Here is a 17,503-nt window from a genome sequence, read left to right on the forward strand (position 1 = left end):
TGTACTTTTTTCAGATTAGTGGTGGAACCTTACCATCTACCGGTCTTTATACATCCTTGTCTTGCCCCATGCTTTTTTGCGGATTCCGCGGTTGCATTAGTAACTTCACGTGGTGACATCTTTAAAAGGAGCCGCGCAGACACTAACGTTGGTTTCCCGGACCTCGGATGGAGTTTCCCACGGGTATAATGAAAACTCCGCTTTATTCTGGGGGGGGGGGGGGGGGCGAAAACGCTAAAGGGGGGCGAAAACGCTAGTGATCTCGCCCCCGGGGGGGCGAGATCGCTGGGGGGGCGAGATCGCTGTCACACCGGACAAATTACATGCTTTTAGACTAAGGCGGTAAACTTGTAGAATGAGCAAGTCGTTCTAAATTTTATGTACTAATTAACATAGATTACATTTTATTGTTTGTACGAATCTGTTTGATAAACAATACACCAAACAAAACAAAGAACTTGCCAATTGTTTACCTGTAACGCTGTAGAAATGAAGTGGTCTTCGTCTTAGATTGTACTATGAAGATAGAAGTATTCTATTTACAAATAGTTGTATAAATTAAATTCTCTTATTTGGGGCACATGTTTAGCACTCAAAATGATATATTTCTCTTTCGTTTTGACAAACCGACTATTGCTTATGCCATACAATCCTTTATTTACGCAGGGTCGCAAAGTGAGTAGAAGCCAAACTTCTATACTAGACAAGTTCGACACAATAGATACGTTTTGTCTTTGATGTGACTGGCGCGTCGCTCGTTTGTGTGAAAATGCACTCTTAGCAATTGCATCATCCAGGGCCCCAATGTGATGCAGTGTGGTTACACTGAGTTGGGCTACCCTGGCTAAAGAAAACAGAATTAAAAAACATTTTTTTACAAGTCGAAGTAGTTTAATGCAAGAGTGAATGTACTATCGCACCTCTTATTGATTATATGCCTGAACAGTAACAACACCATCCAGTCCTGCTGCAACACCATCCAGTCCTGCTGCAACACCATCCAGTCCTGCTGCAACTCCATCCAGTACTGCGGCAAATGTGAGTGTGCCATGTGGGAATCCTACCGTACTGAGTGGAAACTTCGGAATTTTTACATCGCCAGATTATCCTGACGACTACCCCAACAATGCAAGATGTTCTTGGCAGATATCTGTCAATACTGGCTACGTGGTCGCCATACGGTAAGACATTATTTAGGCCTTTTTATTCAGATATCTTGACAATCGACCGACAAGACTTACCAGACTGGTCCATCGCAATATCTTCAACGCCCAATGACTGTCTATAGGTCAGGGTTGTAGCCAGCCTGATATCATTTTCAGTCCCTTCGATTTTGAATTGGAATCCTATCGAGCACCGAATGCATGGCGTGGTGTTGTGCGTCATTTCTAGCGGGTCTGGGTCCAATAGGGGTTGTACTAATCGCTCCATGGAGCCAGCTCCATGGAGCCAGCTCCATGGAGCTATTAGTACAACCCTGCGCCCTACCTACCAGCTCCATGGAGCCAGCTCTATGCACTTTAAATACATACACTTGGTTCACGTCACTCTCAAGAAAAATCTATATTTCGCTTTGAATGCATACAATTAGTTCACGTCACCATCAAGAGAAATTTATATTCCGCTATAAGGACGAAGTGGTAACACATTCTTTCACTTCTACGCGCATGGAATACATGACATGTTTCATTTTACCCTAAAGAGAAATTTATAGTTCGCTATTCTTGTAAACAATAAACAAGCCCGCACAGCTACGTACGGCCTGCATTCTTTTACATTTACGCACTTTGAATACTATACAAGTTTCACGTCACTTTCAGGAGAAATTTATATCATAGTTATCTTTTCTTGTAAACAATAAACAAGCCCGCACAGATACGGCCAACATTCCTCCACCTCTACGCACTTTGAATACTATACATGTTTCACGTCACCTCCAGGACAAATTTATAGTTCGCTTTTCTTGTAAACAATAAACAAGTCCGCACAGATACGGCCAACATTCCTCCACCTCTACGCACCTTGAATGCTATACATGTTTCACGTCACCTTCAGGACAAATTTATAGTTCCCTTTTCTTGTAAACAATAAACAACCCTGCACAGATACGGCCAACATTCTTTCACCTCTACGCACCTTGAATGCTATACATGTTTCACGTCACCTCCAGGACAAATTTATAGTTCGCTTTTCTTGTAAACAATAAACAAGCCCGCACAACTACGGCCAACATTCTTTCACCTCTACGCACCTTGAATGCTATACATGTTTCACGTCACCTCCAGGAGAAATTTATAGTTCGCTTTTCTTGTAAACAATAAACAAGTCTGCACATCTACGGCCAACATTCCTCCACCTCTACGCACTTTGAATGCTATATATGTTTCACGTCACCTCCAGGAGAAATTTATAGTTCGCTTTTCTTGTAAACAATAAACAAGCCCGCACAACTACGGCCAACATTCTTTCACCTCTACGCACCTTGAATGCTATACATGTTTCACGTCACCTCCAGGAGAAATTTATAGTTCGCTTTTCTTGTAAACAATAAACAAGTCTGCACATCTACGGCCAACATTCCTCCACCTCTACGCACTTTGAATGCTATACATGTTTCACGTCACCTCCAGGAGAACTTAAAGTTTGATTTTCTTGTAAACAATAAACAAGTCCGCACAGATACGGCCAACATTCCTCCACCTCTACGCACTTTGAATGCTATACATGTTTCACGTCACCTCCAGGAGAACTTAAAGTTTGATTTTCTTGTAAACAATAAACAAGTCCGCACAGATACGGCCAACATTCCTCCACCTCTACGCACTTTGAATGCTATACATGTTTCACGTCACCTTCAGGACAAATTTATAGTTCGATTTTCTTGTAAACAATAAACAAGTCCGCACATCTACGGCCAACATTCCTCCACCTCTACGCACTTTGAATACTATACATGTTTCACGTCACCTCCAGGACAAATTTATAGTTCCCTCTTCTTGTAAACAATAAACAAGCCCGCACAACTACGGCCAACATTCTTTCACCTCTACGCACCTTGAATGCTATACATGTTTCACGTCACCTCCATGACAAATTTATAGTTCGCTTTTCTTGTAAACGATAAACAAGCCCGCACAGATACGGCCTACATTCCTCCACCTCTACGCACTTTGAATTCTATACAAGTTTCACGTCACCTCCAGGACAAATGTATAGTTCCCTTTTCTTGTAAACAATAAACAAGCCCGCACAGCTACGGCCAACATTCTTTCACCTCTACGCACTTTGAATACAATACATGTTTCACATCACCCCCAGGACAAATTTATAGTTCGCTTTTCTTGTAAACAATAAACAATCCTGCACAGATACGGCCAACATTCTTTCACCTCTACGCACTTTGAATACAATACATGTTTCACATCACCCCCAGGACAAATTTATAGTTCGCTTTTCTTGTAAACGATAAACAAGCCCGCACATCTACGGCCAACATTCCTCCACCTCTACGCACTTTGAATACTATACTTCTTCTTATTGTTTTACAAGATTTAATCCACCCTTGTTACTTCTGTGCATCATATAAAAAACTTCTTCTCTTAGTCTTTGAGACAGGTACAGACATCAAAGTCAGAGGTCTTGCCAGCAACAATCAACAAAAAACAAAGTTTACTTCGGCAAAACTCTGACGGTCCAAACAGGGAACACACAGGAATGATATTCACATCCCACGTAAAAACTTGACTGCAAATTATATCCCTGATCCTGGGAACTTTTACTCAGGCCTGGTACATTCGACTCCAGGGGGATTTCTTGCCAAAGCGCGCGCGCGCACACACACACACACACACACACACACACACACACACACACCAAACACACAATATGGGAACAGATAGCACTTTTATGTGGAAACAATAAGAAATTAAGGGGAATTGACTGCTAGTGTTGACATAATTGTTAAACGAAAAACAGACAGTAAAAAAATACCCCCTAGTACGATAGAACGACCCAAGCAAGCGGCGACTTTGTGTAGCATTTTACTTTGTGATGTCACAAGACCGCCGATATAGAGCTAACATTACCAGGTTCTTATTCTAAAATCAGATAGTAAATTGTCAATCGTTCATTCCCCAAACTAGTGGGCAGTTTGTCGTCAGTACATAATATATTATCTGCGCTTTGGCTTTGGACGTTTTGTCAAAAGTTTAAGTAATACACAATATAGAATAGGTCGTACCACCAGTTTGTGAGCACTTTGTCCCCCATGGCAGGTTTATAAGTTGGATAAATACGTAACGTTATCCATACAACAAATTAGAAAGTCCGAAAAAAATGAATAAAAATACGTCAAATTCATCTCGAAACCCAACCTCTGCTTGGAGGGCATTGTTTACGGGACCGTGTGCTGAGGAATGCGACACCTCCCTGCTAATCGTTACAAAGCGTTTTACGGCTTGCCCACCGTGAAACTCCCACCGTGGCTTGTCACAGCCTGTAACAATTATCTAGCAGCTCACCGACTGATAACCGGAGGGGGGCCAGGCAGACAAAGCTAGTGCCGGAAAAACAAACAATAAAAACATGTATGGATAAGAAGTTGCACAATAACAAAAGGGGTTGCGAAGCCCATGACGAAGTCCCGCGTGGGAGATCTACACCTGTCCCAAGACTCAACCTTATTTTCCCATCTTCTGTTTTGTTATAGAATATGAGAGGTTAATAGAACATGTCCACTACCCCGAAGGCACCCGTTTGACAATTATTAATAATAATAGTATTATCTGGTGTATTTTGTATCCAAGTAGGTACCCAATGTGTTGAGTAATCATCAGAGTCCTCGAGCACGAAACCCCCGTTTTAGGTCCCTCCAGGAAGACGATGATAATAATCTCAGATCCACGGTGGCGTAACATAGTATCAAACCCGCCTCTACGAAGATTGTTGCATAGCGGACTAAGATTTTTCCTGTGGTGACGAGAACCAATTGTATACATTCAAAGTTCATAGAGCTGGCTCCATGAAACTTGTTTTTCGTTTACAAGGGCGGCCCCATAGCGGACTATATGAATATTTTTTTCCTGTGGTGACGAGAACCAATTGTCTACATTCAAAGTTCATAGAGCTGGCTCCATGAAACTTGTTTTTCGTTTACAAGGGCGGCCCCATAGCGGACTATATAAATATTTTTTCCTGTGGTGACGAGAACCAATTGTGTACATTCAAAGTTCATAGAGCTGGCTCCATGAAACTTGTTTTTCGTTTAGAAGGGCGGCCCCATGGCGGACTATATAATTGTTTTCCTGTGGTGACGAGAACCAATTGTATACGTTCAAAGTTCATAGAGCTGGCTCCATGAAACTTGTTTTTCGTTTACAAGGGTGGCCCCATCGACTATATAAATATTTTTTCCTGTGGTGACGAGAACCAATTGTGTACATTCAAAGTTCATAGAGCTGGCTCCATGAAACTTGTTTTTCGTTTACAAGGGCAGCCCCATAGTGGACTATATAGATATTTTTTCCTGTGGTGACGAGAACCAATTGTGTACATTCAAAGTTCATAGAGCTGGCTCCATGAAACTTGTTTTTCGTTTACAAGGGCGGCACCATGGCGGACTATATAAAGATTTTTTCCTGTGGTGACGAGAACCAATTGTAAACATTCAAAGTTCATAGAGCTGGCTCCACGAAACTTATTTTTATTTTTCGTTTACAAGGGCGACCCCATAGTGGACTAAGATTTTTCCTGTGGTGACGAGAATCAATTGTATACATTCAAAGTTCATAGAGCTGGCTCCATGAAACTTGTTTTTCGTTTACAAGGGTGGCTCTATAGCCGACTAATATTTTTCCTATGATGACGTGAACTAACTGTATGTATTCAAAGCGAAATATAAATTTCTTTTGAAGGTGACGTGAACCAATTGTATGTATTCAATGTGCGTGGAGCTGGCTTTATGGAGCTGGTAGGTTGGGAGCAGGGTTGTACTAATAGCTCCATGGAGCTGGCTCCATGGAGCTGGCTCCATGGAGCTATTAGTACAACCCCAGCAAATTTTGAAACCTAGACCCTCTGAAAACTATTTCCTGCATTTTGAGGTGCAAATTTTGCTTGTAGACTAAGCTGTTCAATTTCATCTGTTTTGGCTAGGAAGAAACATGAGATTCAGTTTTTTTACATAATACATATCAATTTTTGTCTGTCCCTGGGGACGGAATGGGGAAAACTTTTTTCAGTCCCCAGCTGCAAAATTCCTTCAAAGGACTAAAGGACAGGTGCTGGCTACAACCCTGCTATAGGTCTACTTAACATTTTGTCTCCTGACTTAGTGATGGTAAAATCAGACATCTCTCAATACGGGCTATGTGCATGGTCGCTTTTCGGTAAGCCATTATGTATGGCGTTTTACTAAGATCCCTTGAAAAATGTATTAGAAAGAATAACCAGTCTATCAGAATCTCTGTAGAACTCCTTACGCTTATATTTATTTTGATTGCTTCACAGAAGATTTTAATCGTGTCGACCTTGGTGTAATTTCTTAATCAAACGACCTTAAACAGCATTTCTTCTATTACATCAGAGCTTCAGTATACACCACTTACAATTCACCTCTATTTCTAACGCAGTGACTAGATTTGATTTTCTTTGCTCACCTTTTGGTTTAGATTCTACACGTTTAACCTTGATGGTGGAGGTGTTTGTCCTTATGACTACCTGGAAGTATATGACGGATCAAGCACAGCAGCACCACGGTTAGCCAGACTGTGTGGTTCATCTGCCCCGACAGTCTTCACAACCGGCAGGAACGCATTTGTGGTCTTTCAGACGGACGGGATCGTTACAAGTTCGGGATTTGCCGCCTACTATACTGCTGAGAACAGAGGTACGAGTAATAGAAACTTCATTCCATTATTTCCCCTGCTTTAACCCTATTCAGACATGGGGGGGGGGGGGGCTTTTGAGGTCCGCGCCAACTTCGATGCCCTATAACGCCAGAACGGCTTACGCTAAAGCTAAAATTTGGTGAGTTTTCCTAAAATATTGTTGACAGCAATTTTACTAAGTTTGACAAATTTTCATTTTTTCGTGTTGCCATGGCAACCGTTTGCTGACAGGCAGTTTTGACAAAAATCACTATTTTTGGTTCTAACAATGTATTTTTCGCATTTATTTGCTATATTACTGCTATTTTGTTACATAAATAAAATCTTATATTATTTAGCATATCCTTCATAATTATATATGCATAATTTATGCTAATTTGATGACGTCATCAGCCCAAAATCCAAGATGGCGGACCGTATGGCCAGATCAAGAATAACAAGCTAATTATCCCTCAAAATTTGTAACTACCTGGTATTTTTTCATCAAAAAACATCTAAATGAATGTATTTAGTCTATTTCCATTGCCCTTTGTGATTATTTGTTGCAAAAAAAGCAGTTTTAAAAATTCAAGGTGGTGGATATAATATGGCGGAGCCTAACTCGTATCTTAGATGTGCATGACGTCATTTTATGACGTCATTATGACGTCATCGATGTTGCTATTGGCAATACAAGTCGTAATAAACATAATTATTCTGTTATCTGCACTAGTTGTTACATTTTTGTAGTATAACTTAAAGTTTTCCAAGAATACCCTTTTTTCATGGGTCCGGCCAATATAATCAAATTGATGACGTCATAATTACGTCATCTTACGTCAACGTAACGTCAAACGTCATATACTTGTCAGATATTATGTCGATATCATGTCCTAAAAATTTGGTGGCCCTACGGCACGTCGTTAAAGAGTTAGAGGACTTAGAAGTGGAGGGCCTCAAAAGCCCCCCCCCCCCCGTCCAGGGATGACCAAAAAAGCCCGGTGTGACAGGGATTTTGCCCCCCCGGGGATTTTGCCCCCCCGGGGGGCGAGATCACTAGCGTTTTCGCCCCCCTTTAGCGTTTTCGCCCCCCCCCCCCCCCATGAGCAGCTGGTTACTACATATTACAGGTGCGCTACCTGGTACTATACTGCACCTGGGGAGTAACGTATATGGTGTGTTACCTGGTACCTATATGGCACCTTATTACCGTACCGTAAGATGTCATACCTCGAAAGTCGATACTATATTGTTCGGTGCAAACATGACATTGAAATGAAAAAGACAATTTTTGCAGCTGAGGTGGCATAAAAACAGTGCTACTGCGAACGTATAAATCAACACCGTCTATGGTACGGAATACGTCAGCTATATGTTTTCAATTTGGCACAGTGTTTTCTTTCTTGTGCTGGAAACATTTCCAAATCACTAACAAAAACACACGTGAATAATAGTTTCTCATTATAAACACTATCTAAGTTGATACAGCTGTTGCTAAATGCTACACAAACACTAGTAAAGTACCTGTCTTAAGAAACACGGGTAAATGCATCAGTTCCTAAATACTAGAAAAAACAGTCATGTTGGAGGTGAACGTATCCCTTGGCCAGGTGCATATACCAAAATGTGCGTAATTGTAATTAATACCTAATATTTGCATAATTAATAAAGACATTACATAGTTCTTTTGTGGTCACTTCATGGTAGAGACTTCATATTGGAGATATATAGGTTGCTTGAGGACAGGTGAATACAATGAAATACATCTTATGTCAAGACTCAGGTATATGCAATAATGGGAATACAAGGGACCCAACCCTCCTTGTCTGAAACAAGTTCAACTATCTTATTACCATGTAATTACGTTAATATTGATACTATGAATGGAGTTATGTATCAAACTCGTGTACTTATATCATTCTGAAACTACATTTTGTGATTTATACCAATCAACTTCTAAAATGGCATGTAAACCCGGTTTTTTTTGGGGGGGGGGCGAAATCGCTAAAGGGGGGCCAGGTAGGGGGGCGAGATCACTAGCCGGGGAGGGCGAGATCGCTAGTGATTACGCCCCGGGGGGGCGAGATCGCTAGTGATTTCGCCCCCGGGGGGGCGAGATCACGGGGGGGGGGGGGGCGAGATCGCTGTCACACCGGTCTGAATAGGGTTAAGGATCAGTCCTGTTATCAACCTGGGACTTTGTGACACCTTCATCATCATCATCATCATTTTCGTCTAAATCCACCCATTTTAAGTCATATTTTGGTCTGGCACAAGTTTTGTCACTCAATATGCCAACAAAAGTTTACTTTTCAAGTCAGTTCAGCAAAGTAGTTAGATTGCATAGAGTTAAAGCAGTGTCGAACTGCAGTGCATTGTACGCTGATTATATACAAACTGGCTGATAATACACCTGTACAGGAACAGCGTCACCCAATACTCCTGCAATTATGACAACGCCACCCAATGTGACGTGTAGCAATCCTGCCTATCTGAGTGGCAACACTACCAGCTTTACATCACCTGGTTACCCAGGTGACTACCCCAACAATGCACGATGTTCTTGGCACATATCTGTCGATACTGGCTACGTGGTCGCCATTCGGTAAGACGTTAATAAGGTCAATTTGCTAAGATCTCTTTGCAAACATTCAAAAAAGAATTACCCATCCGGTCCGTTTTCATTTAACATGCTCATGGCTCAATGTGTGTTCACTCTGCGCTTCGTCTTTTGAATTGGTTAATGATACCACTTAACGACGACGATTATGTATAGAGAGCTTTTTCCGTTGATGTTCATACAGTTTATTTTACTTATGACTGAAACAATTGGTGCTGCTTTTTTTATCAAAGACATAGCTACACTGAATTATGGCTAATCAGAATTATTAAGTATCACTGCCCACTTAATACCTCTATACCAAAGACGATAGAAAAGCTTTTTCATCTTGTTTCCATAGATTTAATTCCTTCAACCTAGATTATAATATCACAAACGTCATCCTTGGAAGAGGCTGTGATGATTCTGACTACCTGGAAGTATATGACGGATCAAACACAACAGCACCACGTCTAGGGAGACTGTGCGGTATATTTGACCGGACAATCCTCACAACCGAGAGGAACGCCTTTGTTGTCTTCCAGACGGACGGGTCGGGCACAAGTTCGGGATTTTCCGCCTACTTTACCGCTGAGATAACAGGTGCGTGTTACGAAAGTTTCATTAGATTCAATTCCTAGCTTTAAGGATAAAGTTGTTCATACTAGGACTTTTGGACACCGTCATCAATTGAATATAATCTTAAATGTAGTATGATCCACGTCCTCTCGTTACATTTCCATTTGCCATGTCCCAACAAGTATGAATATTATTCAACAACAAAAAAACTGAAGGAAAAACAATACCAGAATAAATAAAAAAACATTATAGAACACACTCTATTCCATAACAATCTGAATTCATTATATGTGTCAATTGATAGCATTCGGATATTCTAAACCATTCGTTTTTAGTCGTTTTTGAATTTTTATCCCATTTTTTACACACTTCATTTCCTGAACATCGTAAAGTCCGCCTAACTTTTTTTGGCTTTTTTTAATTTCAAAAACACCAAATAACATTAAAAAATTAAATGTTTCAAGAGCTTTCTACACAGTGCTTGCCCTAATATACGTTTAGTTTTCCCCTTTGAGTCTGTGTCAGTTTTTGTCCACCCACGCACGGTTTTCTACTCTTTTTTTTCAAATGATGTTTTTTCTTCTACTTTAGGATGCCAGCCAATCCGATACAGCCGATGCCTGCTGGGACTACCATATAACCAAACGGCATTCCCAAACTTTTTCCAATCGATGACTCAAGACGCTGCCATTCAGAATGCCGAGTGGTTTTTCTTGCCGTACGATCTCATCAGAGACTGTCATCAGGACTTTGATTTCTTCGTGTGCTCCCTTTCCTTTCCCAGATGTACATCTGAAGGAACAATGTGAGTTGTATAAAAAGTTACCATGTTGACGAATGATTGCTTGCGTACCTAAATGTGGTATCTCACTGCGATTGTGGCACTAGTGCGGCATTGCGGGGTGTGGCACTGGTGCGGCACACACAACGGTGCCCAAAGTGCAGTGAAATACCACTTTAACGCTGGGCAAAGAGAACGCTGTACCGTCGCTGACACGTTCAAAGCAACAGAATACGAAACAACACGATGAACTTCACATTACTTCCTAATTGTTAGAAAGGAATTTCTTTTTCCTTGAGGGCGTTACATTACAGCCCTTTCTTAAAATCCTATACTAATATTATTTCCTGCATTATTTGCTCAATTGAGCACTATGAATGTTATTACAAAAGACACGTGATCTTGATTATTTTCCCTCGCAGACTTCCGTGCCAATCATTCTGTGGCGAGGTAGATGCTACGTGTAGCAGTCGTGCTCTTGCCGTCGGTCTTCCCTGGAATTTGCATACGTTATGTGCATTTCTACCCATCAGCGACTGTGTAATGTCAAATGGTATGTCACATGTTTTTATTTATTCAAAGCTGAACTGTCCTATTTCCCTTCTAATGATGTACTTATACGATTTATTATTTTTTGCATATGGTGACTTTAAAAGGCTCTTGATAACACATCCAATCTGTTAAATTCTGTTGAAAGTAAAAATATTTCCGAAACACTTTTACGGTCTTCTCACAAGATAAATTAATATACAATAACCGCAACGACACCTTTTCTTATAAGAAGTCACTGAATTCCATATTATTATATCAGTTTATTGCACAACAATTGTACGGGGTACAAAGTATGGCATCTACATAACTATAGTTCTATAACTTAACGCTTATCTAACTAATACAGAAGTTGTATATGGGGTAAATTTCTTACAGTTATTGGAGGCTTTTACAATCATTGGAGGAATTTCTAATGTCTAAACCTTCTTTGATATATATTCCTATATCTGTCATGCAGGGATTGTCACATGTCATGATGTATTTATATAACATGTACTGCAACTTAATGTTGCGTATGAAATTGATCGGATTAGCTATTAACAAAATATGATAATGATATTTCATTCTATCTTATATCTGTGAAAAATCTCAACATGCCTTCAGTAGATTGAACGTTAGTTTCCAAGCCAGATTTACAACGTCGCAAAGCAATGCATTGTTTACATCTACAATGATTATATATACCTGTACAGGAACAATACTTAACAGTACTCAAGCAAATGTGAGTATGCCATGTGGCAATACTACCGTACTGAGTGGACGCTTTGGAAGCTTTACATCGCCAGGATATCCTGGTAGCTACCCTAACAACACCAACTGTTCTTGGCAGATATCTGTCGATACTGGTTACGTGGTTTTCATTGGGTAAGCCATTATTTAGGCCTATTAAGAGTGAACCTGGTCCGGGCAAGCCGCCCGTGATAATGATGATGTAAATTAAGATCTCTTGACAAACGTCTTGGAAAGAATTGTTAGGCCGATCCGCTTTCAAACCCAACTCTACATTTCGTCTTGAATCGGTTTATAATAGCACTTGATTTAGTTAATGATAGCACTTGATTTGGTTGATGATACGTTCAAGTTTTACTATGTTACGTTTATGATAATTTGGAAAGTTTAACCAATGATTTAAATCGTAATCGGCATTGGTCTAATTCCTAAATCTCAAACAACCTTATACTAGATGTTAGACAACTCGAGATACTACTTTATTATTCATCATTATTGTAAAGCTGGTAATAGTCTCTTTTTTCTTAATTTATAGATAGATAACTTTATTGCCCAACAATTGTACGAGGTACAAAGTATGGCATCTACATAACTACAGTTCTATAGCTTAACTAACTAATACAGGAGTTGTAGTATGGGATAAGCTTCTTACAATCATTGGAAGCTTTTACAATCAGTTGAGGAGTTTCTAATATTCAAACCTTCTTTGATATATTTTCCTGTATCTGCCATGCAGGGATTGTCACACTTATATAAATTGTTTCAATAGATTCGATGCGTTCGACCTACATAACTGTGGAAGTAACTGTTCTTGTGACTACCTGGAAGTATATGACGGATCCAGCACCACAGCACCACGGTTAGCCAGATTGTGTGGTTCATCTGTTCCGACAAACGAACAAATCTTCACAACCAGCAGCCACGCCTTTGTGGTCTTCCAGACGGACGGGTCGGTGACAAGGTCGGGATTTTCCGCCTCCTTCATCGCTTTCAATTACAGAAGTAAGTATATATTTTCTTTCTAAGTGTGCTCATATGTTCTGCAAATCATACAAGAAAAGATTTTTATTCCAAGCGGTTTTCCTAATCAATTTGGGACGGGGGATGGGTGTTTTGTTACTCTTAAACTAATTATCACATGACCACGAAATCTTTTTACAGAATAATGTAGACATGACATTCTAACCAATTTTAAAGAAATTCGACGCTATTATAACTTAATATGACGTAAGTATGACGTTGTCAATTTGACTTATTGGCTGGAACCGTGGCAGAAAGGGTTCCCAATAAAAAAAAAGCTTCGAGGTATGCTTAAAAAACGAAACGGCAAGTGCAGATAAATATGACGGCATGCAATAAGATACCAGTTGTGCTCCACCATAAACGTTTTTTTAATAAAATAAGATCATGTAGTAACAAATTCTAATGGATATAAGTTAGTTTTTCTTGATCTCTTTATATGCATGGTCCACCATCTTAAATTTTGCAGTGTCAACACAAAAAATTGGAAAAATTTTCCAAATTTTGTAAAATTGTTGCCAGCAGAATTTTAAAGTCACCAAATTTGTATTTGATACAATTGGATAAAAGCATAAGTATGACATCTGACGTCATTATGACGTCATTACCTTCATCGGAAAGATAATAATTTGGTCTTGCTGGGATGGAGCTTCATCCTTTTTTCATCGCTGATAATATTTTTAGATTGAGAAGATGAAAATGTAGGACATTCAGGTCAACATTTTGTATATGTAATACCGATTGCATGTGTTATTCTTGAGTATGCATTTTTCCTAACAATAGGCCATTATATGTAATAATGACATTCCAATCAAATCTATCTGCGAAAAGTGTCAATCTATACCATCATCTCTTTCCGAATCAGTTGAACGAAGTAGTTTATTGTATGGTGTGAAAGCAGTGTTGCAGGGTAGTACATTGCACGTACATTATATACGATCATGATGATTATATACTACTACACTTCTACAGGACCAACACCACCCAGTGTGACGTGTAGCAATCCTGCCTATTTGAGTGGACGCTTTGGAAGCTTTACATCGCCAGGATATCCCGGTAGCTACCCTAACAACACCAACTGTTCTTGGCAGATATCTGTCGATACTGGCTACGTGGTCGCCATACGGTAAGACATTATTTATGCCTTTTTAATCAGATCTCTTGACAAACGTCCTACAAAAGAATTACCAGGCTGGTCCCTTGTAACATCTCTACCGCTCAATGACTATTTACTATACATTTCGTCTTCTGTCTTGGTGATGCTAGAGAACTCTTTGCGCTCATATTCATTTTATTGTTTCACCAAATATTTAAATCGTGTCGACCTTGGTTTAATTTTTGAATTAAACGACATTAAGCAGCGTGTATTCTACCACGTCAAATCTACAGTACAAAACTAAATTTTTACTTATCTGTTGTGTGTTCAGTGGACTCCCCACTAGTATGTGGAATTGTAAGACCCAGAGGGTCAGAGAGAAGGAAAGTAGGCCAGACAGGACTCTGGAGGGGAGATCCAGAGAGGTCAGAGGCACTTCTGGAGGGAGTCCAGGGTTGTGTGCCATGTGCTACCAGAGATGAAAAAATAAAATGGACTATATCTAGATCGTGTGTCCGTGAACCTGATCACAAACCTTCCATCACCATCATTCACCTTTATATCCAATCAAGTAAAGCAGTGACTGAATTTGCCTCTCTTTCCTCACATTTTCGTTTCCATAGATTCAATACGTTTAACCTCGAGGGAGGAGGTGCCTGTCCTTATGACTATCTGGAAGTATATGACGGATCAAGCACAACAGCACCACGGTTGGCCCGACTGTGTGGTTCATCTGCCCCGACAGTCTTCTCATCCGGCAGGAACGCCTTTGTGGTCTTTCAGACGGACGGGTCGGGGACACGTTCGGGATTTTCCGCCTACTATACTGCTGAACATAGAGGTACGTGTAATGAAAACAAACTTATTTTCGATTCGTAGCTTGGGGGATCAGCTCTGTGCTAAAACTAGACAATACCTTTTTGCCACCATCATCGTTATCATTTTTGCATGTTGCTTTCGGTAAGTCCTTTTTCTAAAATCATGACATAATCTTCATATCATTTCGTGGAAGCTTGTCGCTCAATTTCCAATTGTTATGTCACCAAAAATATGAATTTCATTCAGATAGAAAAACATGGAAAAGAGGTGCGGGTAAAATGTTTATGAAATCACTTTTTGAATGAAAATTAAACTCAATATTGTGATTGTGCAAAGATATCACAAAGTGATATTTGAGCAAAATTAAGAAAATTGATCGCCTTTAAAGGAAAATTACGTATCAACGAACAACGAACCCAAACTTTGGAGGCATGCGCTTGATACAAAATAATTTGGGTTTTATCGTGTAAATATCAATGATGGAACACCGTTATCTGGAAACGATGATTGTGCAATGATAGAGTCCATTCCAAGACACCATGAGGGTTTTTAGGCGATATTTATAATTAGTCTGAATTATTTTGAATAAAAGAATATCTGAGCCACAATGATTAAATTATTTTTAAAAAATTGACTGAGAAAGTACTTATATATTTGAATTCCTTTGAATATTTTAGAAACATTTTGAAAGTAACTGTACAAAAATATCTTTATTTAGAATAATTGTGAAACCTCGGTGTGATTATTTCACATTTACAAATATTTAAAAAAATGGTAAACCTGGCCAATTGGTAAAATTAGTTTATTGCCCCCATAAAAGTAAGCCCTATTGTTGCATCTGTATATTTTTAGATTTCACTGCTGGGTACTGATGGATCCTTTGTGGTGGGCCATTGTTGCATGGCACCCAACCATACTTTGCAAGGATGTGTGAATTGCTATATTCCCAGACCACTGAACCATTTACAAAAAATGGTAGAAAATGGTAGATAATTGTAGAATGCTTTATCATTATTTAGAAACCATTAGAAGTATCCAATTCCACACAATGAATATTTCCAAAGTTTTACAGGACCAGGGAAATATTTATAAAGTTGAAACAGTGTTACAAATATTTCTGAAGTATCAAATGTCCTAGACATATAATTACAAAACTTTAAAATCAATTCTAAACAATGGCCACAAAAATCTCCATGGTGTCTTGGAATGGACTCTAGCACAAATAAAATGACATGTTATCAAAATCATGAAAAATGACCCACTTTAAAGGACATCTACGTAGCAACAAAAAATGCCGACTTTGCATGCATTAATCTGATAGCTCTTAATTGGGTTATTTTTTTGGTGCAAATTGCACGCAAAAATATCTTATACCTACGAGCTTTCAGTGCTTTAAAGTTTTGCAGATTGAAAACAATGTATGTGCATGTATGTACATGCATGGATTTAGGTTGTCCGAGACCTAAGGCTTAGATTTGACAGACTATACAAGTCTAGCATTTCTTTGATCCGCACATTCTGCTTTTGTCGTTACGTTTAAGTATTGATTAGTGATTGTGCCCTAAAGTTGGTCAATTCTATGTTTTTTACATTTCAAAATCTGGAGGGGTTGTGTACATTTTGAAGTGTTGTGTACTATTTGCAAAAAATGAGCCAAATGGATATATTGACTGGTTGTTTGACCCTTACAGACATTCCCTATAAATGATTATAACTACTTCACTGCTGGTTCAGCTACTTGCGCATCGGTCAGGGGAAATTCATGAATTACTTTAAATGCTGCTTTTACTTTTTACATAACTACAGCCTGTCGAGCCGACCAGTTCCAGTGTAACGATTCGCAGTGTGTACCACTCTCAGCGAAGTGTAATCGTCATTTTGACTGTCTCGACTTTAGCGACGAAGCAAACTGCCGTGAGTAACTTATATTTAGTGTACACATGACGGGTTATAGTCGGCAGTCCCATTTGATGGATTTTCCTTGTAAGTTTTTATCTATTTAAAAGTAGACGAGTTAAGGCAGATTGCCCCATTGCATAATGTTGGCATTCAGGCATTGTAAATAGTTTTTATATCTTGAAGGAGAGATAATGGCTTCAATGGATTTGGTCAATCACATTGACATTGTCATTGACATTATTAAGGGAAATTTGATATGGTATATGGTTACCTTATTTTTTGTTTTCTTTGGAAGCTCATACGTTAACCTTTCCTAATCAAGATAGAATATAAACTGTATCCGTAAAAGAAAATAAATTGTTATCTATCGATTAATCGTATCTTTGTTTGAAATAGATACGGCGTCTTGTAAAGTAAGTTTATTGCTTATTATAATAAGTTGCTTATGCAATAACAATCAAGATGCATTCTAGATGTATTGAACTTGCCCACTACGTCACAATCTTGTAAAAAAAAACTTAAAGCCTTTTGCAATGATTTAGTTATTGCGTTTACAATGTTTT

General features: G+C 39.3%; 1 protein-coding gene across 1 annotated transcript in view; it reads left to right on the forward strand.

Moving 5' to 3' along the window:
• The window catches only part of LOC118429408, a 45,321-nt gene that overhangs the window by 12,185 nt on the left and 15,633 nt on the right, over nt 1-17,503 (forward strand). The window contains exons 12-22 of the mRNA XM_035839889.1: nt 947-1,181; nt 6,669-6,886; nt 9,288-9,471; nt 9,827-10,068; nt 10,636-10,849; nt 11,248-11,378; nt 12,070-12,241; nt 12,876-13,108; nt 14,099-14,252; nt 14,846-15,063; nt 16,848-16,955. Of these exons, the coding sequence (XP_035695782.1) occupies nt 947-1,181; nt 6,669-6,886; nt 9,288-9,471; nt 9,827-10,068; nt 10,636-10,849; nt 11,248-11,378; nt 12,070-12,241; nt 12,876-13,108; nt 14,099-14,252; nt 14,846-15,063; nt 16,848-16,955 (2,109 nt within the window). The remainder of the gene's footprint in view (nt 1-946; nt 1,182-6,668; nt 6,887-9,287; nt 9,472-9,826; nt 10,069-10,635; nt 10,850-11,247; nt 11,379-12,069; nt 12,242-12,875; nt 13,109-14,098; nt 14,253-14,845; nt 15,064-16,847; nt 16,956-17,503) is intronic.

Source organism: Branchiostoma floridae, chromosome 13 (assembly GCF_000003815.2).
Source record: "Branchiostoma floridae strain S238N-H82 chromosome 13, Bfl_VNyyK, whole genome shotgun sequence".
In the NCBI taxonomy this organism is placed as follows: domain Eukaryota; kingdom Metazoa; phylum Chordata; class Leptocardii; order Amphioxiformes; family Branchiostomatidae; genus Branchiostoma; species Branchiostoma floridae.